This window comes from Coenobita brevimanus, chromosome 97 (assembly GCF_032717465.1).
Source record: "Coenobita brevimanus isolate Jiangsu-jjx chromosome 97, ASM3271746v2, whole genome shotgun sequence".
NCBI lineage: Eukaryota > Metazoa > Arthropoda > Malacostraca > Decapoda > Coenobitidae > Coenobita > Coenobita brevimanus.
This window is the reverse complement of record NC_137050.1, coordinates 8,877,796-8,901,170: the sequence shown is the minus strand read 5'-3', so window position 1 is coordinate 8,901,170 and position 23,375 is coordinate 8,877,796. Positions and strand designations below refer to the sequence as shown.

The 23,375-nt window shown below is 39.9% G+C and overlaps 1 protein-coding gene across 1 annotated transcript in view; it reads left to right on the top strand.

Moving 5' to 3' along the window:
- The window catches only part of LOC145413807 (uncharacterized), a 33,119-nt gene extending 10,802 nt beyond the window's left edge, over positions 1-22,317 (top strand). The window contains exons 3-5 of the mRNA XM_080283469.1: positions 11,599-11,679; positions 13,476-13,631; positions 22,180-22,317. Of these exons, the coding sequence (XP_080139595.1) occupies positions 11,599-11,679; positions 13,476-13,631; positions 22,180-22,247 (305 nt within the window). The 3' untranslated portion in view covers positions 22,248-22,317. The remainder of the gene's footprint in view (positions 1-11,598; positions 11,680-13,475; positions 13,632-22,179) is intronic.
- Positions 22,318-23,375: the final 1,058 nt, after the last annotated feature.

Here is a 23,375-nt window from a genome sequence, read left to right as displayed (position 1 = left end):
TTTTTTTTTTTTTTTTACCCGTACAGCGTCGGCCGATTTGGCTTATATGTACATGCCCAGCGTCGGGACTATGGAAAAAAATTTTATTGGCTAGATGGGTCAGAAATGCTGAAAAAACATGAGTTTCATTCATGAAAACGTTCGTTTTCAACTCGAAGATTTTTTTTTTTCCCCCATGTCGGGCATTGCCGAAAATTACGTTCCCCCCCCCATAGAGTTTTACAGCCCTTACATAATTCGGTCGCGGCTAGTCAGCAACGATTTTCGTAAGCCTTATCCATTTACTACACATGTCTAAGATACCAAAATACTTACAATAGACTAAACTATTCACAAAATATACATATCTTGATATATTATATATTGTAGGCATAAAAATGTAACATAAAATGCAGATGAAAGGTATAGAAATTAGAGAAAAGTTACTGTAACAGAAAAGTAAGGTATTTGGAAAAAAGGAATACTAATAAATAGGTTAAAAAAAAAAAAAAATGAGTTTCACAGATCAAGTCACTCAAATCCACAAGGAAATACTTTTTTTTTTTCGTATATAAGAATGCTTACTTTTCGTTCCCATCCCGTAGACTTCAGAGATTTTACGTATATTTGGTGGGGGAAAATAAAAATGCAGTTATGACAATTCTAGGCTTACATTTTCGTATTCAATGCTTACATAAGCAACCAAAACGCTTGAAGTACAGTATACTATTCAAAAAATGTACTTATTGTTATTAGGAGGTAAATACTCATCCTCACTATCACTATCCACTAATGATGCATCGCTATCAGCATATACCACACTTTCACTCATCTTAGACGATACAGTATCGTCTAGAGCTTTGTCTATTTCTTCTTGGGAGAGACCGGAACGACGAGCTTGAGACATCTTGACAGCGTAAAAGCTCAACTCAGAGTGATGGCCTAGGTAGGCCAAGGAGGGGGTAAGGGAGGCCTGGAGGGGTCAGGTTGTACAGTGAGACAGTGGAATGAAACAATGGTGTTCATAGAAGGTCGCGTTCACACTGTCACGACATGTAAAGACTTACTACAAGTGCGCGAATATGAGGTGGTATATATACCACCGCGACGCTCTAGTCACTGGGAGCTCAGGTGGTATATATACCACCGCGACGCTGTACGGGTTAACACCACAGGCATGTTTCCCAATGTTTTGCGTGTCCCGTGGGGTTATTCGGGCTCTGGCAGACTCGTTTTCGTTTTTACAGGCTCCAACATGCTTGCCAAAAATCAATAATTAGTCCTAGAATATTAAAATACATATGCATATGGCACATACCTTCAGCTTTCTCCTGGGATGTTTGTTGAGCCTTCGTCGATTACCTTAGGACTTGTGGAGACATCTGAAGTTGGGTAACGAAGTCTCCACTTTAGACTTCCCGACAACTCGTAATATGATTACCACAGCCAGATATTAACACTATAAACACTACTCTATGATTATCAAGTAGTTTGGGATCCATACTCCAAAAAAAACCCACTGTGAAAGCAATGAAAATTACGAGCGCGTATGACCTTCCCACTTGCGCTAGTTCGCTGTTGGTATTGTCATTTATTATTCATAAAACCCCTCACACTTTATATTTCTATTACTATATAACACATATATATCTACAGTCTTTATCCATAATTTCCTTCAGTAGTATTAGTTTATTGTCACTGTAGGGATTCAATTTCTTTCAATAAAATACGTAGCATTCACTTTCTCGTCCTGTATACTAGCATTGAGAGTGAATGTCACTTTCACCTTCACTCTCATAACTCATAGTATTCATACATGCTAGAGTGAAACTTTCACTTTCATTACTCCTAGGGTATATACTCGTATTCTGATAATACTACTTATTTACATTTCTATTTACATTCTCTATTTTATTTACATTATTTATATTTCTATTTTATTTACACTGTGTTGTGCACTGTCACTTGAAGTAACTTATAAAACTATTTTCCACTGTTCATGTATATTTACATTCATTACTTTCACTTGCTGTTTACACATTATTTACACATTATTTGCAATTCCACTTGCACTGTTTTACTCAATAGAAAGATCGTAGTCACTCTTTTATCAATTATCAGCCCTTTACCTCTTTCCACACAAGGTGTAGTAGGGGGTAAAGGTCACAGGGCCCTTTGCATGGGGGTGAAAAGTGGCTGAAGTTAGCAGGAGCAAACAGACGTACCTACACATTGGAAGATGAGAGTGAACTGATAAGGGTTGGCCGGGGTGGTGGCCTACCTAGGGAAATGCATTACTGCCAACGTCAGCCTCTTGACAGCAGTTAATATATAGCAGTGAAATGATTGGCAGGAAATCTAGACAATACATTATAAATTAGGTAGTTCCAGGTGAATGTAAATATCACTTAGGCTTCTCGCTTCCCTCCTTATACTGTTTGTATGTTTATTACGAAAATAGATTATACGGCATATTTCATGGGGAAATAAACAGCGAAAATTAGCGAACTAGTGCACGTGAGGTGTTGTCAGGTGATAATTACCCAATTCCAGGTGTATGGCACTATCACTTACCTTATTTCTTTTTTGTATATAATATTTGGTATAAGAATTGGGGATAGGGCTTATTTCAATGGATGAAATCAGTGGAAAATTCCAGGGAAGATTTACTTAGCGTAGAATACAGTGTGGTGGCCTGCAATAATTAGGTAGTTCCAGGTGAATGTAAATATCACTTAGGCTTCTCCCTTCCTTTCTTATATATATTTTTATTACAAAAATAGATGATACAGCATATTTCAAGGGGAAATAAACAGTGAAAATTAGCAAACGAGTGCACGTGAGGTGTTTTCAGGTGATAATTAGCCAATTCAAGGTGTATGGCACTCTCACTTACCTTATTTCTTTCTTGTATATATTATTTGGTATAAGAATAGGGCATAGGGCTTATTTCAATGGATGAAATCAGTGAAAAATTCCAGGGAAAATTTACTTAGCGTAGCACGGCCGGGCAGGCGAGAGGATAGGGTAATGGAGGGGGGGTAGGGAGGGGAGTCAAGAACGGGGAGAAATGGCTAAATTGTCAACAATGGATGGGAGTACAGATGAGATTAGGAGTGCTGACTAGTGTTGGACATTGGCAGTACTGATAGATGATACAAGCCACCACTTGAAAGCCCGGGTGAATTCAAAATAACACAGAATCACAAAAGTGACGCCCCGCGGTATGATCCCTTGCTCCCAAGCATCACGAAAGTGACGCCCCGCAGTTAAGGGGTTAATAGCCTAGTAGTATTGGCGCAGAAGTGGAGCCAACATCTAGTGACGCTGTTTACTCTGAGTGTAGCAGCTTTGGCGTCCAACTGGGAGCCAAAGCTCCTCTTAGTTTTTTGCACCTCACCTTGGAAAGGACTCTGGTCTGACTCCGGTGAGGTGCTGTCTACCACAAGGAGGTGCAGGATCCCTGTATGGTGTATGTAATTTACTGTACTGCTGGACAGCTCCACAAAAGCAGTTTCTTACCTGTGGTGGACAGGTCTGCTTAACCAGGCAGTGGGGTCAGATAACAACAACAACAGCCCAGTACTGTAATAAATGTATATTTGACCTCCTAGTATTAGGTACCATAGTCATAGTCTTATCTAATAAACACGGTCAAAAGGTTAAATTACGAGTCAGATAATCGAATGATCGCTGTATGTAGTTTATGTAGACAGATAAATGTCACAAAGCTTAATCTGTTAGCCGTATCATTAGGACTTCCTGCTGCAAGTTTGGGTGTGCCAGTTTATAGATCATTATATGCCGAACCATAGTATAGTCCAAGTAAATGTTAAAACATTCAAGAGCAAAAGTTATGGGAGACTGTATAGAGTAACTCATTTGGGGGTTAGATGAGTTGGGAGAGTGGCTGGAAAACTGTAAATCCCTTCACATTGTTTGTTTACGTCATGAGTCACATTTTTTTTTGGGGGGGAAGAATGAAAAATTGGTAAGTTCAGTTGTTAGCCCAACACATGATGCATATCACACATGCCCTCAAATGATGTGTTGTAGTTTTCAGGTTGTCAGCATTGCATAGTTATTCATATGGAAAGAATGTTCAATTTATTAATCATTTTTGTACTGCATGATGAATGGCTTCTTATTGTCTGCATAACAGTGTGCCATATCATATGACAGATTATTAGTTTCTAATTAGCTGGTTAGGCCAGGGATGCATCATCGCCCCTGTTCATTACACTTAGGCCAGTCTGTTGCCTGCTTTACTCATTCAGTACAGTTAGAATTTCAGTGCTTTCCGAGGTGTGTCTGTCAGTTATGAGCTCCTGAAGATGTTGGGAAAGGATAGAGGAATATGCTGGTACCCATAACTTAATTTTTGATTTTGACGTGTAACCTTTCAATCGAGAGGGGGGAATAAAACAATTACAGTGAAAATGATTACCAGCAAAACAAGTTTGGCTTATTAATCACATATGTAATACTGATAAAAGAGTTGGTAGTAGTTTATTGGCACTTACAATATCGTATTTACTGTACCGTATTTAGTGCAGAAAATTATACTCCTGTGGTTAACTAGCACTGAATATTGTCAAGGAAGACTAGTGATTATTTAGGATGATTTGTTAGACTTTGCCATACAGTATTTATATTGATAGTACAATAGTAGAGCTGTGGTTACAGGAAACAGTATCCGAACATGCCATGGTCCAAATCCTGAAGGTAGTTGAAAGTTTTCCCGTCATGTAAAATGCTGCTAAGAATTTAGAGTTCTCTTTTACAGCTTAAATGATCTGGGCTACAGAAGCTCAGCTGAAGTCCTCCCATGCATCAGCCCCTTCATGACCCCCAAAGGAATAATTTTATATATACCCTGTATATATATATATATATATATATATATATATATATATATACACTCAAACCTCCATTTAAGGGATTTCGGATTTAAGGGGCTCCATATTCTACCTGACAAATGGACAAGGTCATTCAAAAATGATACGTAATATTTAGGTTGTACACATTAATATGTTTCTTTATACAGTACCAGTAAAATAATATTCCTAATCATATAAATAAGGTAAGTGAAACAGTCATTGCATTTCATAATAAGATTGTTTTTATATGGTAAAACAATGGACATTTTCAAGTATGGGACAAGTTGATTCCCCATTTAGTCCCTTAAATCGAGGTTTGAGTGTGTGTGTGTGTATATATATATATATATATACACACAATATATATATTATACAGTAGAACCTCAATTATCCACGAGCCAATAAACCGGAATTGGCACTAAACCGGACAATTTAAAGAAAAATTCCAAAATCAATCAACCGGGGAAAATCCAGGACCTAACTGGCATTTCAAATTCACCGCACAACCATCCCACACGAATGTTTTCATTCCTTCATCGCCAGAACGCATCACCGCAGTCCCCGCCATTGTTTTGAGGGTTATCAGTGTAAACACCGCAAGACACCGCTGTTTTATCGCAATTTTCCATAATATTTGGTGGAATATCAGCATGGCTCCTGGTACACCTACCGATAAGAGAATACGCCGTCAAGTCAATTTGCCGTCAGGACGATTCCCTGTCATTTATTTACATATCAGTTTATTTGGCAAGTACACTAGTTTTTTAGTACAGTACTTGTATCTCTTCAAAGTCATTTAAAAATATACCCAGGATGTTGTAGTACCAATGGAAATTTATGAAGACAGCTATGAGTGACACTAGAATAAATTCAAAGTCAACTACAGCGAGGTAGAAACAATTTAATTACTGTCTAAAAGTGCAACTTATAAATGATATCCAGAGCCTGCACTATTGAATGAACATAGACTTTGATAGATCCCCCTGTAAATTAGTTATTAAAGTATCAATTCATCAATAATATGTATGTTTATAGAATGACGGGGAGTTGTCCTGATGGGGAATTGTCCATATTTTGACGGCGAATTGACTTACAATGTTGGAATCTGATGTGGATGATGTGATGGTGATAAGTGATGATGATGAGTGATTATGTACTGTAAATACAGTAAAAAAGAAAACAAAGGGAAAATGTAAAAAAAAAAAAAAAAAAAAAAAAAAAAAAAAGACAAAAATGTACATATCATAGTTGAAGGATACAGTAAGTTTAGCAGTGGTTAACATTTAACATTGACAGTACTAGTTCAGTAAACATAAGTTTATTATTCATTATACAGTTGTATTTGACATTTAGTAAAATTATTACAGTTGAGGTTGAGTGGCTTTTGGGTGGGCTGGGACTAGGAGGTGGATTAATGCAGCCTACTGGAGCATCGACGAGTCATGTGCGAGCACACACTACACATTACTGGATTATTGTACATTGTGTGCAATACATATACACATGTTACATTAATTTGATGTATTATTACATTAATTATTTTGTATGTGGTATTATTACTGTATATGCAAGTCACGCTTCGTCTATAATGTACGGTGTAAGACAACAGGAAATGGGTGTTAATCGATATTCTGGAAAAATCGTTTTTCTGGCATTTTGAATTCCCCATGGTTCCTGGAAAATTGAGGTTCTACTGTACATATATATATAAATATATATATATACACACGGTAAGACCTCACTATAACGAACTACTGTACAGTAATCCCTCCACTTTCCGATGTAATAGAGCCAAAAGCGTGTCCGGAAAGTGGTCCCCTCCGGAAAGTGGGTCCCAGCCTCCTGGACTTGTACTTATGGACCCAAACCTACCCTGACATAGAAAAACACCTATACAACTCCCTACTGGACATGCATAGCACCTATTTAAGACCCAAATCACACCAATAAGGGACATAAAAGACAAATAAATGCAAATGAACCAGAGAATGAGGTTTTAGAGGTGAGTTTATACAATATTAAACATTCTGGGTACTTACAACAAGTCCCTGGCTCCTGGACTGGTTTCAACTGCCAGTTTGCACTCCACAGTTAATCCTTTGCACTCTAAATTCTAATTTCTTAACACTGCACAACACTGTAAATTCCCGTGTGGTCTAGTGGCGAGGTATTGCAGTTTATTCACTGTTTATTCACAAAAAAACGAGCACATGTGGCTTCCATTACGATAAGCATCTACTCTCGATCGGAGTGAGGCTATGACTGTTGATGATGGGGTAACAGAGTTGCCAGATCGCAATGGCCACATTACCAAACTCCTCAATTTTCATTACCAAATTTAACTTTTCAATACCAAATTTGTAAAGCTAGCATTTATTCTTCACCGATTATATAAACAAGTGGAAATTCATGTAATCACTCATCTTATAATTAACAGCATGTTGATTATTTTCATGCTATATAGGCTAGCAGATTAATCAGAGAGAGCAAACAATCCACCATCTCCATCCTTTGTATCCTCACACATGTGAAAAATCTGTTTGGGGTTGCATTATTCTTTTTCATTACCAAACAAATATTTCATTACCAAATTGGCCCACATTTGGTAATGAAAAATACCAAATGGCAACCCTGAGAAGGGAGGGGGGAGGGGGGAGTAAGGAGGGGGTGAAGGGTCCATGGTGTAACAGCTATTTGGCACCGCGTGTCAATTTCAAATTACGGGTGGGGAAAAAAATAGGATTTTTAGGGGGATTTTTGTCTTTTTTTTGGCCATTTTTGGGTTCCGAGGGTCCAGGCCCACAATGTTCGGTAAGTGGGGTGTCCGGAAAGTGGGTGTCCGGAAGGTATAGGGATTACTGTATATACATATATCCATCCATCCTTCCATCATCCAGTCCTACATTACCCCATGAGGAGCATAGGAGCCCGGGGCTAGGCAAGTTGGTCCTGACATTTAAGGTGAGAGTGACCCACCTTGCACATCCCTGAGTGGTATTACATAAACAATAAACCCAACCACCCGTTGGATGTAAACCTTCACTAGCTTAATCCGATTGGAGCGCCGTAATTACCCACTAAACCACCAGGTGCCAAAATTGTGTTATATGGTTACCACCCAGCTTGGTAAATAGTTTCCCGGTGTACAGGAAACCATTTGGGTTTTTCACTCGGTGTAGAGTCACCCACAGGCAGAAGGAAGAGGAAAGCACGAAGGAATGAAAGACAGAAGAGGGAGTGTAAAGTCGCTCGTAGGCAGAAGGACAAGGAAAGAATGAAGGAAAGAAAGACGGAAGAGGATGGAAGGGAAGAAGGATGAAGGAGAGGAAAGAGAAGACACCCGAGAGCAGCATCGAGTGAGTGAATAGTGAGTGTCCCCACCTACCTTGAATATATATATATATATATATATATATATGTATGTATGACAGGGAGAGCTGGAGCTCCCATTTCATCAGCCCTCAGGACTAGTTCCTGACCATCCCCCTTTGCTGAATTTTTTCAGTGTCTTAGTAATTGGAAAGTAGGCCAGCATGCTCTCCAATACAAGTTCTCTAACTATCAGTACCAAACTGCATGCACAGTACACACTACACTTCCTTTTCCAAAATTAAGTAACAAATTATGGCCTCTCATCACACAGCCTCGGAGTCCCCAGGGGGGGACCATAAATGCCCCCACCTTTCATTCCTCTCCCGGTGATGACTTGAGCTGCCTGGAACCACTGTCTGACTCACTTCTATGTTTCTGCAACATTCGCGGCCTTTCCTCTAACTTTCACTCTGTTGAGCACCACCTCTCCTCCTCTAGACCTCACCTTCATTTCCTAACTGTGACTCAGCTGTCTGAGGCAACTGACAGCAAACCCTTAAGTATCCTCCTACTTTCTTTCTATTCATTTCAAAGCCAAAGGTGGTTTTTGTGTATATACAGTATATGCAACGACTTCTCTTGCTCTCGTGTTCCTGAACTCAGTTCTTCTGAATTCTGTACACTCTGGCTTCGACTTTCATGTCATTCTCTGACTAAATATATCTGTGCTGTTTACTTATCCCCTAATTCTACTGACTACCAAAAATTCTTTGACTCTCTTACTTCTACAATGGAACACATTCTATACACTTCTCCTTTCTCCAAAATCTCCATTCTAGGAGATTTCAATGTTCACGACCACCTCTGGCTTTCCTCTCCTTTCACTGATCCACCTGGTGAGCTAGCCTACATCTTTTCTATTGTTAATGACCTAGAGCAGCTTGTACAGCACCCTACCCGTATCCCTTACTGCCTTGGAGAGAGCTCCAACATACTTGACCTCTTCCTTACAACTAATCCTTTGGCTTACACCGTTAATCTTTTCTCTCCATTGGGCTCCTCCGATCACAACCTTATTACCTCAACCTGTCCTGTCGCACCAGTACGGCCTGTGGACCCTCTAAAGAAACGTCGTCTGTGGTACTTTGGAGCTGCAAATTGGGAGGCCCTCAGGCAGTACTTCTTTGGTTTTCCCCGGAATGATTATTGCTTCCATGGCCGGGAGCCACCTGAGTGTGCCTTGCGCATTACGGGGGTTATTCTCTCGGGCATGGAAGCATACATTCCATTCTCATATCCTTTGACTAATGCAAGAAAGTCTTGGTTTAATCACACTTGTTCTAATGCTGTCCGCAACAAGGGGAGGGCCTATAAAAGGTACTGGAACCAACCCACCCCTGAATCACATCTTGTTTACGTTTCTGCCTGGAATCGTGCTAAGTCTGTTCTTTGCCCAGCTAAAAATAATTTCATCTGTACTAAATGCTCTCAACTCTCCAACTCGAATTCTTCCCGCTCCTTCTGGCATCTTGCCTTAAACCTTACAACTTTACCTCATCATCCTTCCCTCCTTTTTTCTACTCTGATGGTTCTGTAGCTATTTCTTCTACTGATAAAGCAGATCTCTTCGCTCGCTCTTTCTCCTCCAATTCCATCTTAGACGATTCAGTGCTGTTCCTCCATCACTTCCCCCCTCTGACTTCCTCATGACTGACAATAAAATCTCTTCAGCTGATATATTTTCTGTCATCACAGGCCTCAATACTAAAAAGGCATATGGGCCTGATGGAGTCCCTCCTTTTGTCCTCAAGAACTGTGCCTCTGTGCTTACACCCTGCCTAGGTAAACTCTTTTTGCCTTTGTCTATGAACTTGTACCTTTCCTTCTTGCTGGAAGTTTGCTCTCATTTAGCCAGTCCCAAAGAAGGGTGACCATTCCCAATCCTCTAACTATTATCCAATTGCTTTAACATCCCTTGTATCTCAAAAGTTTTCGAGTCAGTTCTTTATAGGAAAATTTTAAAGCATTTCCTATCACAACCTTGTTTCTGATCGTCAGTATGGGTTCTCTTAGGGACGCTCCATTGCCGATCTTCTCGCCTACCTTTCAGACTCCTGGTCATCCTCCTCTCGGGACTTTGGTGAAAGCTTTGCCATCGCACTTGACATCTCAAAGGCTTTTGATCGAGTCTGGCATAAATCTTTAATTTGCAAACTGCCCTTTTACAGTTTCTGTCCTTCTATCTGTGCCTTCATCTATAGCTTCTTTTCTGGTCATTCAATAGCTGCTGTTGTAGACGACCATCATTCTTCTCCTAGATCTATCAACAGTGGTGTTCCTCAGGGATCTGTCCTATCACCAACTCTTTTTCTTTTATTCATCAATGACCTTCTAAGCTGTACATCTAACCCTATCCACTCATACGTTGATGACTCCACCCTTCACCTTTCCATTCGGTTCCTGCAACGTCCATCTCAGCAGTTACTTCAGCAAACAAGGGATGAGGCTATGGCACTCCTAATGTTTACTTGGCTCGTATCTCTGACTGGGTAAAAATAATATTGTTGTTGTTTTTAACGCATCAAAGACTCAGTTCTTACACTTATCAACCCAACAAAATCTTCCACAGGTGTACTGACTAATGTTTAATAATATTCAGCTTAATCCTGCATCATCCTTGAACATGCTTGGGGTTTCATTCACTAAGGTCTTATCTTGGAAAGATCATATTACATCTCTTGTAAAATTTTCTTCCAAGAGATTAGGTGTGCTAAGCCGACTCCATCTTTCTTTACCCCTGCACAATTGTTGACTTTATACACGGGTTTTATCCACCCCTGTGTAGGGTATAACTGTGGGGAGGCTCCCCACATGCAGCTCTTCTCAGTAGGATGGAGTCAGTGGCTTTTCTCCCTTCAACGTCTGTGTATTCGCCACACTGTTGCATCTTTATCTCTTTTCTATCGCTACATCAATGGTCACTGCTCCTCTCCTCTGAACTGTCTGCTTGCATTCCTCCACCTTTACGACGGGCGCGTAACACCCGTCTAGCAGCAAACTCTCATCCCTTTTCTGTCCAGCTCTCTAATGCAAAAGTTAACAGTTACTCCCAGTCCTTCATTTATGCAACAGGGTAACTCTGGAACTGTCTCCCTCTGTCTTTATTTCCTGCTAGCTATGATCTCCAGTCTTTCAGATGAAGTGTGTCCAGGCATCTCAAAATGATCGGATCTTGAATTTGGCTTTCTCTTGCACTTTGTTTTTCTCTTGGAAGGAACAGTTATTTTGGACTCGTGGCCTTTGGCTCCTTCTTAGCATAAAAAAATATATATATATATATATATATATATATATATATATATATATATAGATATATATACAGTATATATATTTTAACGTACTTGTACAGAACTATCATTCCTTTCAGCCGTGTGGAAATCAACCCCTCACAGGGTAGTAGAGTCACACACAGAACTGGAGTTCATCCCAGAAATTACTGAAACAGAAGGTTAGTGCACAAATATGTTGGGTCTTTATTTTACTTGTTATTTTGACATTTTTTGTTTATATTAGTAATTTGGTGATAGATGGTGGCAGCCATCATCCACTCAATTGATGTTGTGCTGCCTACTTCTTACTTCACCTTTATCATACATTTTCTGTGTCTGCCTTCTCCTCTCCCTGTTTCGCTCATCTTTCCTGTCTCTTTTTTATTACTCTTCTTTCCTTTTCAAGTGACTACATTGAGTGATGCCTAATGGTTTCCTGTAAGCCAGAAATCATATAACCAACCCATATGTATTCCTTATGTGTCAACAAGTGGGTTTGTGGAGGGTTAGTTCCCCTCCCCATAAAACAGCTAACACAAAGACAAATGGCCACTTCTTACGGGATCATGGCTTCTGGCTGTAGATAGATAGATAGAATCGGTTGAACTGGTAACTAATACTAGAACCAGGTAGTATGAGCTTATGATAAGTGGTATTATTTCATAATTTTTAAACTTATAGTACTGTCGTTAATGGTTGGAATTGGTACCTAATACATATACATACATCATCTAGTCCTGTGTTGCCCCGTGAGGAGCATAGGAACCTGGGACTAGGCAAGTTGGTTCTGACATTTAAGATGAGAGTGACCAGCCTCACTCATCCCTGAGTGGCATTACATGAGCAGTAAATCCCAACCACTCCTTGGATATAAACCAACACAAGCTTAATCCGGTTGGAGCTTCTTAATTACCCACTAAAGCGCCAAGTGCCATAGTTCGGTTATATGGTTACCACCCAGCATAGTAAATGGTTTCCTGGTGTACAGGAAACCATTTGGCTTGTCACTCAGTGTAGAGTCACTCGTAGACAGGAGGAAAAGGATAGAAAGAAGGAAAAAAGGTCATAAAAAATAGGAAGGAAAGAAGGAAGGAAGAGAGGAAAGGGCAACCACCCGAGAGCAGCACTACATCGAGTGAGTGGTTGGTGGGTGCCCCCACCTACCACATATTGGTACCTAATAATGAAATATATTAGTAGAATACAGGTCCACTTTTGTCCAGAAAGGCCAGTAGCCATAAAGAGCAGTATCCAGTTTCAGTCCAGATAAGTGGTTATGGTGAAGTGCACATTCTATGTAACATGACATGTTTCTGTCATACTCTTATTGCTTATCTTTGATTCTTAAAATAATCCATAAGGAGGTGGTGAGATTTATGATTGCTGTGCATCTTGTTGGTTAGGCAGTACAGTGCAGGACTGTTTTCGTGTCAGCATATACGAAGTCTTTCCAAAAGAAACCGAACTTTTTAAATATCGCACCAACTAACTGGCAAGGCATGATCATGATGAGATTGCTGTGTTGCAGTGACTTTGGAATTTAGTCAACACTTGCAGCATAATCCCATTTGCACTTGAGTGAATAGTAATAATATAAAAGGTAAGAAATATATTAGAAAACTTGGTGGTTGATGAACAGACACTGCCCTTCCCGAAGTAACCCACTGCACGTATCCGTGCTGTGATGTAACTGTCACCCCTCTCAGTCACACTTTATCAATACAAAATACAACTGGCATCAAGCACCACTGCACACTTAATCACCTGGTGCAGCAGAGTTGACAGCATTTGACAGTCCTTTAAAATAATCTCTAGAAAGATCTATGAATGGGCCAAGGTTAAGTAGCAAGTTTCCTGCAGTCCACTGGGTTCATGTCCAGGTGAGCCTTAGACTTCAAGAACAGAAAAAAAAAGAATGTGTAAGTGTTAAGGATGATGAAATAGCCTTTGTATGGATACAGTATACTTTCTGCAGATTACTCTGATCTGCTGCCACAAGATTGCCAGCTGTCCAAACAAGATATCTCCAGCTTAGTAGACTTTTGGGGGGCATGGAAACAACCTGATATCAGCTCATACCGCATACCCAGCTCTCCTCCAAGATCCTTCACAGTGATGACACCAGTAGAAGGTATGTACAGTAACCCTGTACAGTATTACCTTATTGTATAACCTCATATTTTATGTTTTATTGCATTTAAGCTTAACCCCATAACAATTTACTTTTCTTCTTTTTTTTTATGAGAAAATGTATTATTTAACCAAATTATTATTGTACAGAGTCCGTAACTTCTTCGCTTATGAGTAGTTAGCTATAATTTATAAGAGTCATGTGGACTCTCAGCTTGAATATTACTCACCCTTGTGGAATGGATGTGGAGAGGTTGCATTAAAACAACTAGACAGAATTCAGAACAAAGCTGTTAGAATTATTAACAACCCTGCCATTACAAATAAACTACCTCCCCTGCAAGTAAGAAGGAATGTTGCCTACCTTGCATTATTTTACAGATATTTTTTTGGCAAATGCTCAGACGAAGTTGCGTCTGTGGTGCCACCTCTCCATGCCTGCCTTTGTGCTACACGGGCATCTGGTAACACTCATGACTGGAATGTTACTCATCCATATTGCAGAACTTCTGCCTATCAAAATTCTTTCATTCCCTGAACTGCATCTCTCTGGAACTCTCTTTCTCAGAGTTGTTTCCCTCCAAATTTCAACCCACAGCTGTTCAAGTCTAACTGTTACAGATGTTTTATGAACAGAGGTCACCAGTAATCTGGTGTATGGATTATTTTTTTTATTCATTTTTTTTCCTTCCTCCATTCTGTTATTTAAAAAAAAAAAAAAAATAGTATGTCATACAGGACTCTCTCTTTATTGACAGGATTTTTTGCAGGTGGTTTTATTATGAGCAGATTTTTTTCAGCCAGGAATTATTTTTTATAGTATTTCCAAGACAGGCAAAAAATAAATTAATTAATTAATTAATTAAAGTTCCACCTTTTGCTAGATGTTACTGGCAGTATCTTTCAGTCAGTCCACTGGTTCCTTGCTTTCAGCTCTTCTCATTTCCTTGTACATATCTCACTCTCACATTTAATGAATAAAATATTCTTAGTGCCTTTCTGAAGAAAATAATAAAGTGTGTACATAAGTATGCATGCAGGCACCAGTTTGTCTCCTTTGTTATATGTTCGTAGCTAGCCACCTGCTTTAAGCTCTGCTCACTTCCATCTACACATTGTACTCTCTTTTTAATGAATGACAAAATATCCTTTGTGCCTACAGCTCCTGTGAAAAGTACAGTGTAATAAAATCTAGTTATCTATCTATTGCCAGATGCTTCAATCACGTAGGAGGTGACCTCAAACAAATTCGCCTCCATATTGCCCTGTCTGATGCCAATTCACTGCCCAGCTCCCAGCTCACACCTCCCTCTCTCATATACTTCACCACTCCATCCCTCCATCTCACTGTCATACACTCTCCTCGTTAGTCTCTCGCTCTTCATCCTCGCCACATGGCCAAACCACCTCAGTGTATTTTTCCTAACGCTTTCTGTTACATCCACATCTGCATCACAACGCTCCATCACTTCTTCCTTTCTCAGTCTGTCTCTCCACGTAACTCCACATGCTCCTCTCAAATAACTCATTTCCACTGCTCTCACTCTTGACTTATGTCCTTGCAACAAGGTCCAAGCTTCACATCCACATTTTAGGGTTGGTATCACAGTACTGTCATCCAGCAACTTTTTTTTTTTACTTCCATACTCACTTCCCTCTTCCATAACACTACTATCAAAGAACCAGCAACCTTGCTTCCCTGTTGTATACTTGCAGGCACTGCACCCTATACACTTGCAACCTTACTTATCACACTACCCAAGTGTTGTTGTTTGCTGATGATACAGTATTGTTGAGTGAAGATGAATGGGAGTTGCAAGGTTTGGTGAATGAATTTGGGACGGTGTGTAGGAAGAGGAATCTGAAAGGTAATGTAAACAAGAGTAAAGTTATGGTGTTTGAGAGGAATGAAGCCACAGAATGCACGGTGAGGTTGGATGGCGAGGATATGGAGAATGTGAGTGCATTCAGGTACTTGGGTAGTGTGATGAGTAAGGATGGAACTTTGGGGGATGAAGTGCATGAAAGGGTACAGCAGGGAAGGAAGGTTGTTGGTTCGCTGAAAGCAGTGATGAGAAATAGGGAGGTGCGTATGGAAGTTAAAAAGTCACTGCATGATAGCATTGTGATCCCTACTCTGACGTATGGAAGCGAGGCATGGACCTTGGAAGAGGGGAACAAGTAAGAGTGAGAGCAGTGGAAATGAGTTACTTGAGAGGAGCATGTGGAGTGACATGGAGGGACAAGTTGACGAATGAAGAAGTGAGAGAACGTTGCGGGGTGGATATGGATGAGAAGATTAGGAGAAATACACTGAGGTGGTTTGGACAAGTGGAGAGAATGGAGAATGAAAGACTGACTAAGAGGGTGTACGTAGGTGAGGTGGAGGGAAGGGAATACCGAGGATGAGGTGGAGGGATGGAGTTTAGAGGTATATGAGGGAGGGGGAAGTGAGTTGGGGGGAGGGTAGTCAAATGGTGGGTGACAGAGCGACTTGGGAGCGTTTTGTCTGCAACCACCCATTGCGGGATTAGGGCATCGGGCTATAGATAGATAGATAGATAGACAGTTTTCATTTCCTCCTAATCCATCCTTACTGTACATTCATTGGCTTCATTTCTTTCGAAGACCATAACTTTAGTACTCCCTACATCCACCTTTAGATTCCGTTTTTCACACACGCTCCTTCATTTACCAAGCCTTGTAGTTCCCCTGTGTCTTCACTTAACAACACAAAATCATCTGCAAACAACAGTACAGGAAGTTTCCAAACTGCCCTCTCTAATTAGGGTTGTTCCAACAGTCACTGCCCTGTTTTGTACCCTTTTTATAACCCGATCTATATACGGATTAAACAACCATGTGGACATGACACATCCCTGTTTCAGTCCAAATTCAAATAGAAAAATTCACTCAGTTCATCCCCCTCATACATACCCTTCACTGCATTCAACAACTTCCCATTTTACTCCATATTTTCTTAATACTTTCCACACTTTCCACATTCCTTGTCTATCCACCCTGTCATATGCTTTCTCCAAATCCATGAAGGCCACATACAACTTCTTTCCCTAGACCTAAGAATGAATATCTGATCTACACAACCTCTTCCCTTCCTAAAACCTCCCTGTTTTTCTCCAACTAGTTCCTCTGTTATTTCCCAGAGTATGTCAGTAAGTATCATACCATATACTTCTCCTAATACACTAAGAAGAAAAATGCCCTGATGATGACCACACACTTCATTTTCCACTTTCCCCTTGTACAGGGGAATACTCATACATGACTTCCAATCTTCCTGGACTTTACCTTCCTCCCAGGCCAATCTGCACATCTTCCACATCCATTCTACTACTATCTCTCCCCCATGCTTCAGCATTTCACCACACACTCCACCAATTCCTGGGGCTTTCCCCATTTTGACTTTCTTCATTACTTCCACAACTTCCATCCTACTGATTTATTCTTGTCTTCTCACCTTCCTCCCTCTCCCAGCCATTCCCCAGCCACTTGTGCTTGCACTACTTTCATTCGCTATGTTCCACAATGCCACAAAGTATTCTTTCCATCTGTTTACTTTTTCTCCCTTCAACACTAGCAATGTACCATTTTAGTTTTTCACTCCCCAACTTATTTCCATATCACCCTGTCTAACTGTCTGTACCTCTTTCCAGAACATTTTCTTACATTTCCTCCACTTTACACACAAATTCTTTCCAAATTCCTTATCCACTCTCTTCTTACACTCTCCTGCTAATCTTTTCACCTCTCTTCCTTTCTGCGTATAATATGCATGCAGGCAACACCAAAGTGTTTCGTTTGTCTTACATATGTAGCTAGTCACCTACTTTCAACTCTTACTCATTTCCGCCCACACATCTCACCCACTTTTAATAAATAACAAAATATTCTTAGTACCCGTAGTGCCTTTGCTGGGGGGGGGGGAAAGTTTAAATATATATGCACATAAGTGGTACCAGCCTGTCTCCTTTTTCTTATATTTGTAGCTGGTCTCCTGCTTTTGACTCTTCTCATTTCAGTCTACACATCTCATACTCATTTTTAATCATCATTATCATCGTCATCATCATCTGGACCTCCTTTCCCATCCAAGGGCAGGGTGAGGAGTAGCAACATCCGGACAGCCCAAGTTGGCCCACGCTTCCATTCATTCATCATTCAAGCCCTTGGAATCCTTGCAGTATCTGATATGCCAAAACCATTCACCACATTCTGTAGCTTTACATAAAAGTATCCGATAGAGTCAGTCCGGACGCGGTCACGTTAAAATGGGGTGCCAAATCCCTGATCATGCACTTCTTCTCACAACATTTGTCCAGCCAGCTCCATCTCTTGTCAGTCTCCTAGCCTTACCAACTTCCATATCTCTCTTCCTCACACTCTCATCCACCATATCCCTCCACCTTCCCCTTGGCCTACCTCGCCTCCTTCCTCTTTCAGATTCGTTCAGATATACCTTTTTCACCACTCTATTATTGTACATTCTCTCCACATGACCATACCAGCTCAGTACACTCTCTTAGATTCTGGTGTCCACAGATGTCCTCATTCCACACTCCACATCTCTAACGAATCACGTTATTTCGTATCCTATCCACTCACTGCACTCCGCATACATTCCTCAGCAGTCCCATCTCCACTGCAGTCACTCCTAACTTTTCATTTTCATGCCACACCATAGTCTCATGTATATATGTTAAAGTTGGCACTAACACTCCTTCATGTAAGTCTTGCATAGCTGCAACACTCAAGCCTCTCTTTCTTATCAAGGCCTTCATAGCACCAGCTACTTTCCTTCCTTTTGTCACTCTGCTTTCCTTCCTTGTGTTACTGTACATTCCATTTGCACATTTTCCTCTCATTTCTATCACTATACCCAGGTATTTTAACACTCACACTAATTCCAGTGTCTCACCATTCACTGTAACATCACACTGGGAGTCACCTTTTCTCTCAGTAACCATCACTTTACTGTTTTCTACATTTACTCTTAAGCCACGACTCTCACAGACATCAGCAAAACTCAGCTCTAGTCTACCGAGTTCTTGTCCATTCTTTGCAAGCAGTACTGCATCATCAGTGTACAAGAAATTTGAGATATTCCATCTCTCACCATTCATTACCAATGCCAACCCTCTTTCCATTACTCATGTTTTTACTTTTCTCATCATCCCATCCATATATACATTGAACAGCCATGGGAATATCACACAACCTTGTTGCATGCCCATACTGATCGTGAACCATTCACTTAGATGTCCATTTGGCTTTATGTAAGGCTCACTACCATCCAATCCTACACTGCCCCATGAGGAGAGTAGGAACACGAGGCTAGGCAAGTTGGTCCTGACATTTATAATGAGAGTGACCAGCCTCACTCATCCCTGAGTGGCATTACATGACCAATAAACCCCAACCGTCCCTTGGATATAAACCTACACAGGCTCAATCCGATTGGAGCACTGTAATTACCCACTAAACCACCAGGCGCCATAATTTGGCTATATGGCTACCATCTAGTGTAGTAAATGGTTCCCTGGTGTACAGGAAACCATTTGGCTTGTCACTCAGTGTAGAGTCACCCATAGGAAAGAAAGACAGAAGAAAGTCACCTGTAGGCAGAAGGACGAGGAAAGAATGAAGTAAAGAAAGACAGAAGTGGAAAGAAGGAGAGGAGGAGAGGAAAGGGCAGACACCCGAGAGCAGCACTACATCAAGTGAGAGGATGATGAGCTCCCCCACCTACCTCTGCACTTTAATAAATAATAATATTCTTAGTGTATGGCTGAATGAGTTGCCATATCTGAACAGTCAGAATACCAGACACCTCATCTGAAAGCCATGCTCTCCCCCCAGCACAAACTTTGGGCTTTTGGCATTATGAATCCCTTAAATATATATATATATATATATATATATATATATATATATATATATATATATATATATATATATATATAATATGAGTATATCAGTGCTACTGTACTGCATCCATCCAACCATGATCCATATACAGTATATATATATATATATATATATATATATATATATATATATATATATATATATATATATATATATATATATATATATATATATAAAAGTATATCAGTGCTACTGTACTGCATCCATCCAACTATGATCCACATACAGTATATATATATATATATATATATATATATATATATATATATATATATATATATATATATATATATATCAGTGCTACAGTACTGCATTCATCCAACCATGATCCATCATCCTGACATTATGTAAGATGACAGTGACCAGCCTCACTCATCCGTGAGTGGCATTACGTGAGCAGTAAACCCATACCATCCCCTGGATATAAACCTGCACAGGCTGAACCCAATTGGAGTGCCTTCTTTAATCTTTTTTCAATATATTGGAAAACAGGCAAAGTACAGAATTGGCAAGATTATGACTGTAAAATGCAACAATGCCCCTCTCTCTCTCTCTCTCTCTCTCTCTCTCTCTCTCTCTCTCTCTCCCTCTCCCACACACACTGGGCACTTTCATTTTACTTCACATATATTTGTCTTGTTGTCACCTTCATCTTCACCTTCCCATTCATTTGTACCTTTGCTTTCAGTTCACTTTGACATTCACATTCACTCACTCACTATCACTCATTTTGAATTTCCATTTCACCATCACTTGCAACTTTCCTTTCTCACTTTCATGTTTACCTTTACAGTTAATTTCACTCACCTTCACTTTCACCCTCCCATCTTTTACGTTCACATTCCCCTGCACCTTCATCACACCTTCACCTTCGCTTTCACCTTCATCTTCACTTTCACCTTCACCTTCACTTCCACCTTCACCTTCACTTCCACCTTCACCTTCACTTCCACCTTCACCTTCACTTTCATCTTCATTTTCACCTTGACCTTTACTTTCACCTTCATTTTCACCTTCACCGTCACCTTCATTTTCACCTTCACTTTCACCATCTTCACTTTGGCAATAATGTTCACCTTCAGTTTCATCTTCACCTTCACTTTTAGTTTCACTTTCACTTTCACCTTCACCCTCACTTTCACCTTCCACCTTCACTTTCACTTTTGACTTCATTTTCACCTTCACTTTCACATTCACTTTTACTTTCACCTTCACTTTCACATTCACAATCACTTTTACCTTCACCTTCACTTTCACCTTCCACCTTCGCTTTCACCTTCCACCTTCACTTTCACTTTTGACTTCACTTTCACCCTTACTTTCACATTCACTTTTACTTTTTACCTTCACGTTCACCTTCACCTTCCACCTTCACTTTCACTTTTGACCACTCACCTTCACTTTCATTTTCACTTTCACTTTTGCTTTCTCTTTCACCTTCATACTACCTTCACTTTCACCCTCACACTACCTTCACCTACATTCACTTTCACATTCACCTCTCTCTCCGGGAGAAGGAGAGGAAGTGAATATAGAAGGAGAGAGAGAGGAGGGACCAAGGTTATGCCTATCTCCCTCGTTTGTTTATGTGAAGGGGAATGCCACTTGTCATTCCTGTATTTATTCTCTCTCTCTCTCTCTCTCTCTCTCTCTCTCTCTCTCTCTCTCTCTCTCTCTCTCTCGCGACATTGACATTCACAGTTACTTTCATAGTCACTTCTATGCTCTCGTTTGCCTTCACCTTTACACTCACTGTCATGATTACTTTTGTTTTCATTTTCAGTTTCACCTTCACTTTCACCTGTGTGTGTGTGTGTGTGTGTGTGTGTGTGTGTGTGTGTGTGTGTGTGTGTGTCTATCGGGAGAAAGACGGGGTGGAAAGGAAAGAATGGAGGAGGGGCTAATGTTATGGTATCTCCTCTGTTTGTTTGTTTATTTGTTTATTCCAAGAGGCAGACTCCTTCTGGCTTTATCAGACTTTTCCTAATGCATAAGAATTTAGTCCAGTTGGCTCCTCCAGTTTGATAAAAGCGAATTCTGCTATATTGAAGTCTTGTTATATCGAGATTTTATTGTACTCCACTATCGAGGAATTAGCATTCTTGCATTCTCTAGGTGTACTCATATATTCAGACTGTCTTACAATATTTTTCATCCATTTAACAACAAAACATCTCACAAAATAAGTATATTGGTAGAGAATATTCATGTACTGAAGTGGATTGTAGGAGGAGATCACACAAGAGATGCAGACATGGTTGAGGAGCATGTGTGAGAAGTGGTCTGGGATGATTAGAAATTGCTGTTTAAAAAGGTTACAATAAGGTCTTTTTTGTTAGATCCTACCCAAGTAGATGGCACAGAATTACATGGGCAGTTATGGTACAGTAATTCTTTAAGGCCAAGTGATAACCTCATCATACTTTTGGAGAGAGTAGTATTATTTGATAGAGCATAGAAGTCTGGCAGACTTGTTGTGGCTGATTATATTGTAAACAAGACAGTTTTTTCTTTGAATTTTGTGTGAAGTAGGCTTAAGTAATTGAACCCAGACATGAAATGCATTATCTGCTCACATACTGTAACTGACCTATTCATTCCAGAAAAGCGGAGCCAAAAACTGGAGCCCGTACTGGAAGAAGTATATGACTTGCCACCACCTTGGGAATGAAATAAATAGAGGAAGACCATTAAGAGTATGGATTTAACAACCATAAATATATTTTCATGGTCAGATGTTTCATATTTCTTGGTTAGATGTTTCGTATTCATGTAGTCTAAATAGAACTATTCCTTAGCATAAGAATGAGCTTATGTGATACAAGAAGTAATATGTTCCATTTTTCTATTGGTACAGTATCTTCATGTTTGTCATGTCTTCATTTTCAGCCAGTCTTTACAGTTAAGGCAATTACAGATCTGAAGTATAAACAGATAATAATGGCCATTCTTATCTTAATGTTACCATTATAGGATGTGTTTCCATGGAGTAGTATGTAGAGACTGGGATTTCACCCAGCATGAATATTTTTTGTTTTAATAGTGAAATATTTCTTGAGGTAGCTGTTGTATATATGGTACTTTTTTTTATATAAATAATACTGTATTTGCATTGTGTTCAGCTCTCTGAATATGCATTTATATTATTTTTCGTTTGCTATACCCAGTCATGGTCAAATATTACGGTCTCTGATCTTGTAGTGTGCTGGGCCTTGCAATTGAGAAACTGTTTATATGCATCTGAGGTGCAGGTTTTTGAGACATTCTCTTAAGGTACATGTTCCAGGGTTATATGTTCAGTTCATTTTATATTTTATACCATTTTCGGATGAACATTAGTGTACAGTACATTCCCATTGTCTGGGAGATACAAATAAATTACTGTATTTTAAAATCTCTCCATATTGTTTTGCACTGCTATATATTAATAGTTTTCGATTTGCAGGACACATTAAGCACTTTTAAAGCTTTTGATGCCATGCCCCACCATGACCTTACAAACAAAATGTTCAACACAAACATGCACAATAACACAAAAAGATGGCTGGCAAACCACCTAGCAGGCAGATGTGCACATGTAACATTTGCTGGTCAGTCTTCGAACATCTGAAACTTCACAAATGGCGTCCCCCAAGGATCTGTTTTGTCCCCTACACTCTGTAACCCATACATGCATGACATACCCACACCTCACACACCACAGATACACATAGCTTCCTATTCAGACGACATAACACTTACATGTACACACCAAAACGCAGACACAGCTGCACACATCCTCCAACCTTACCTCAACACA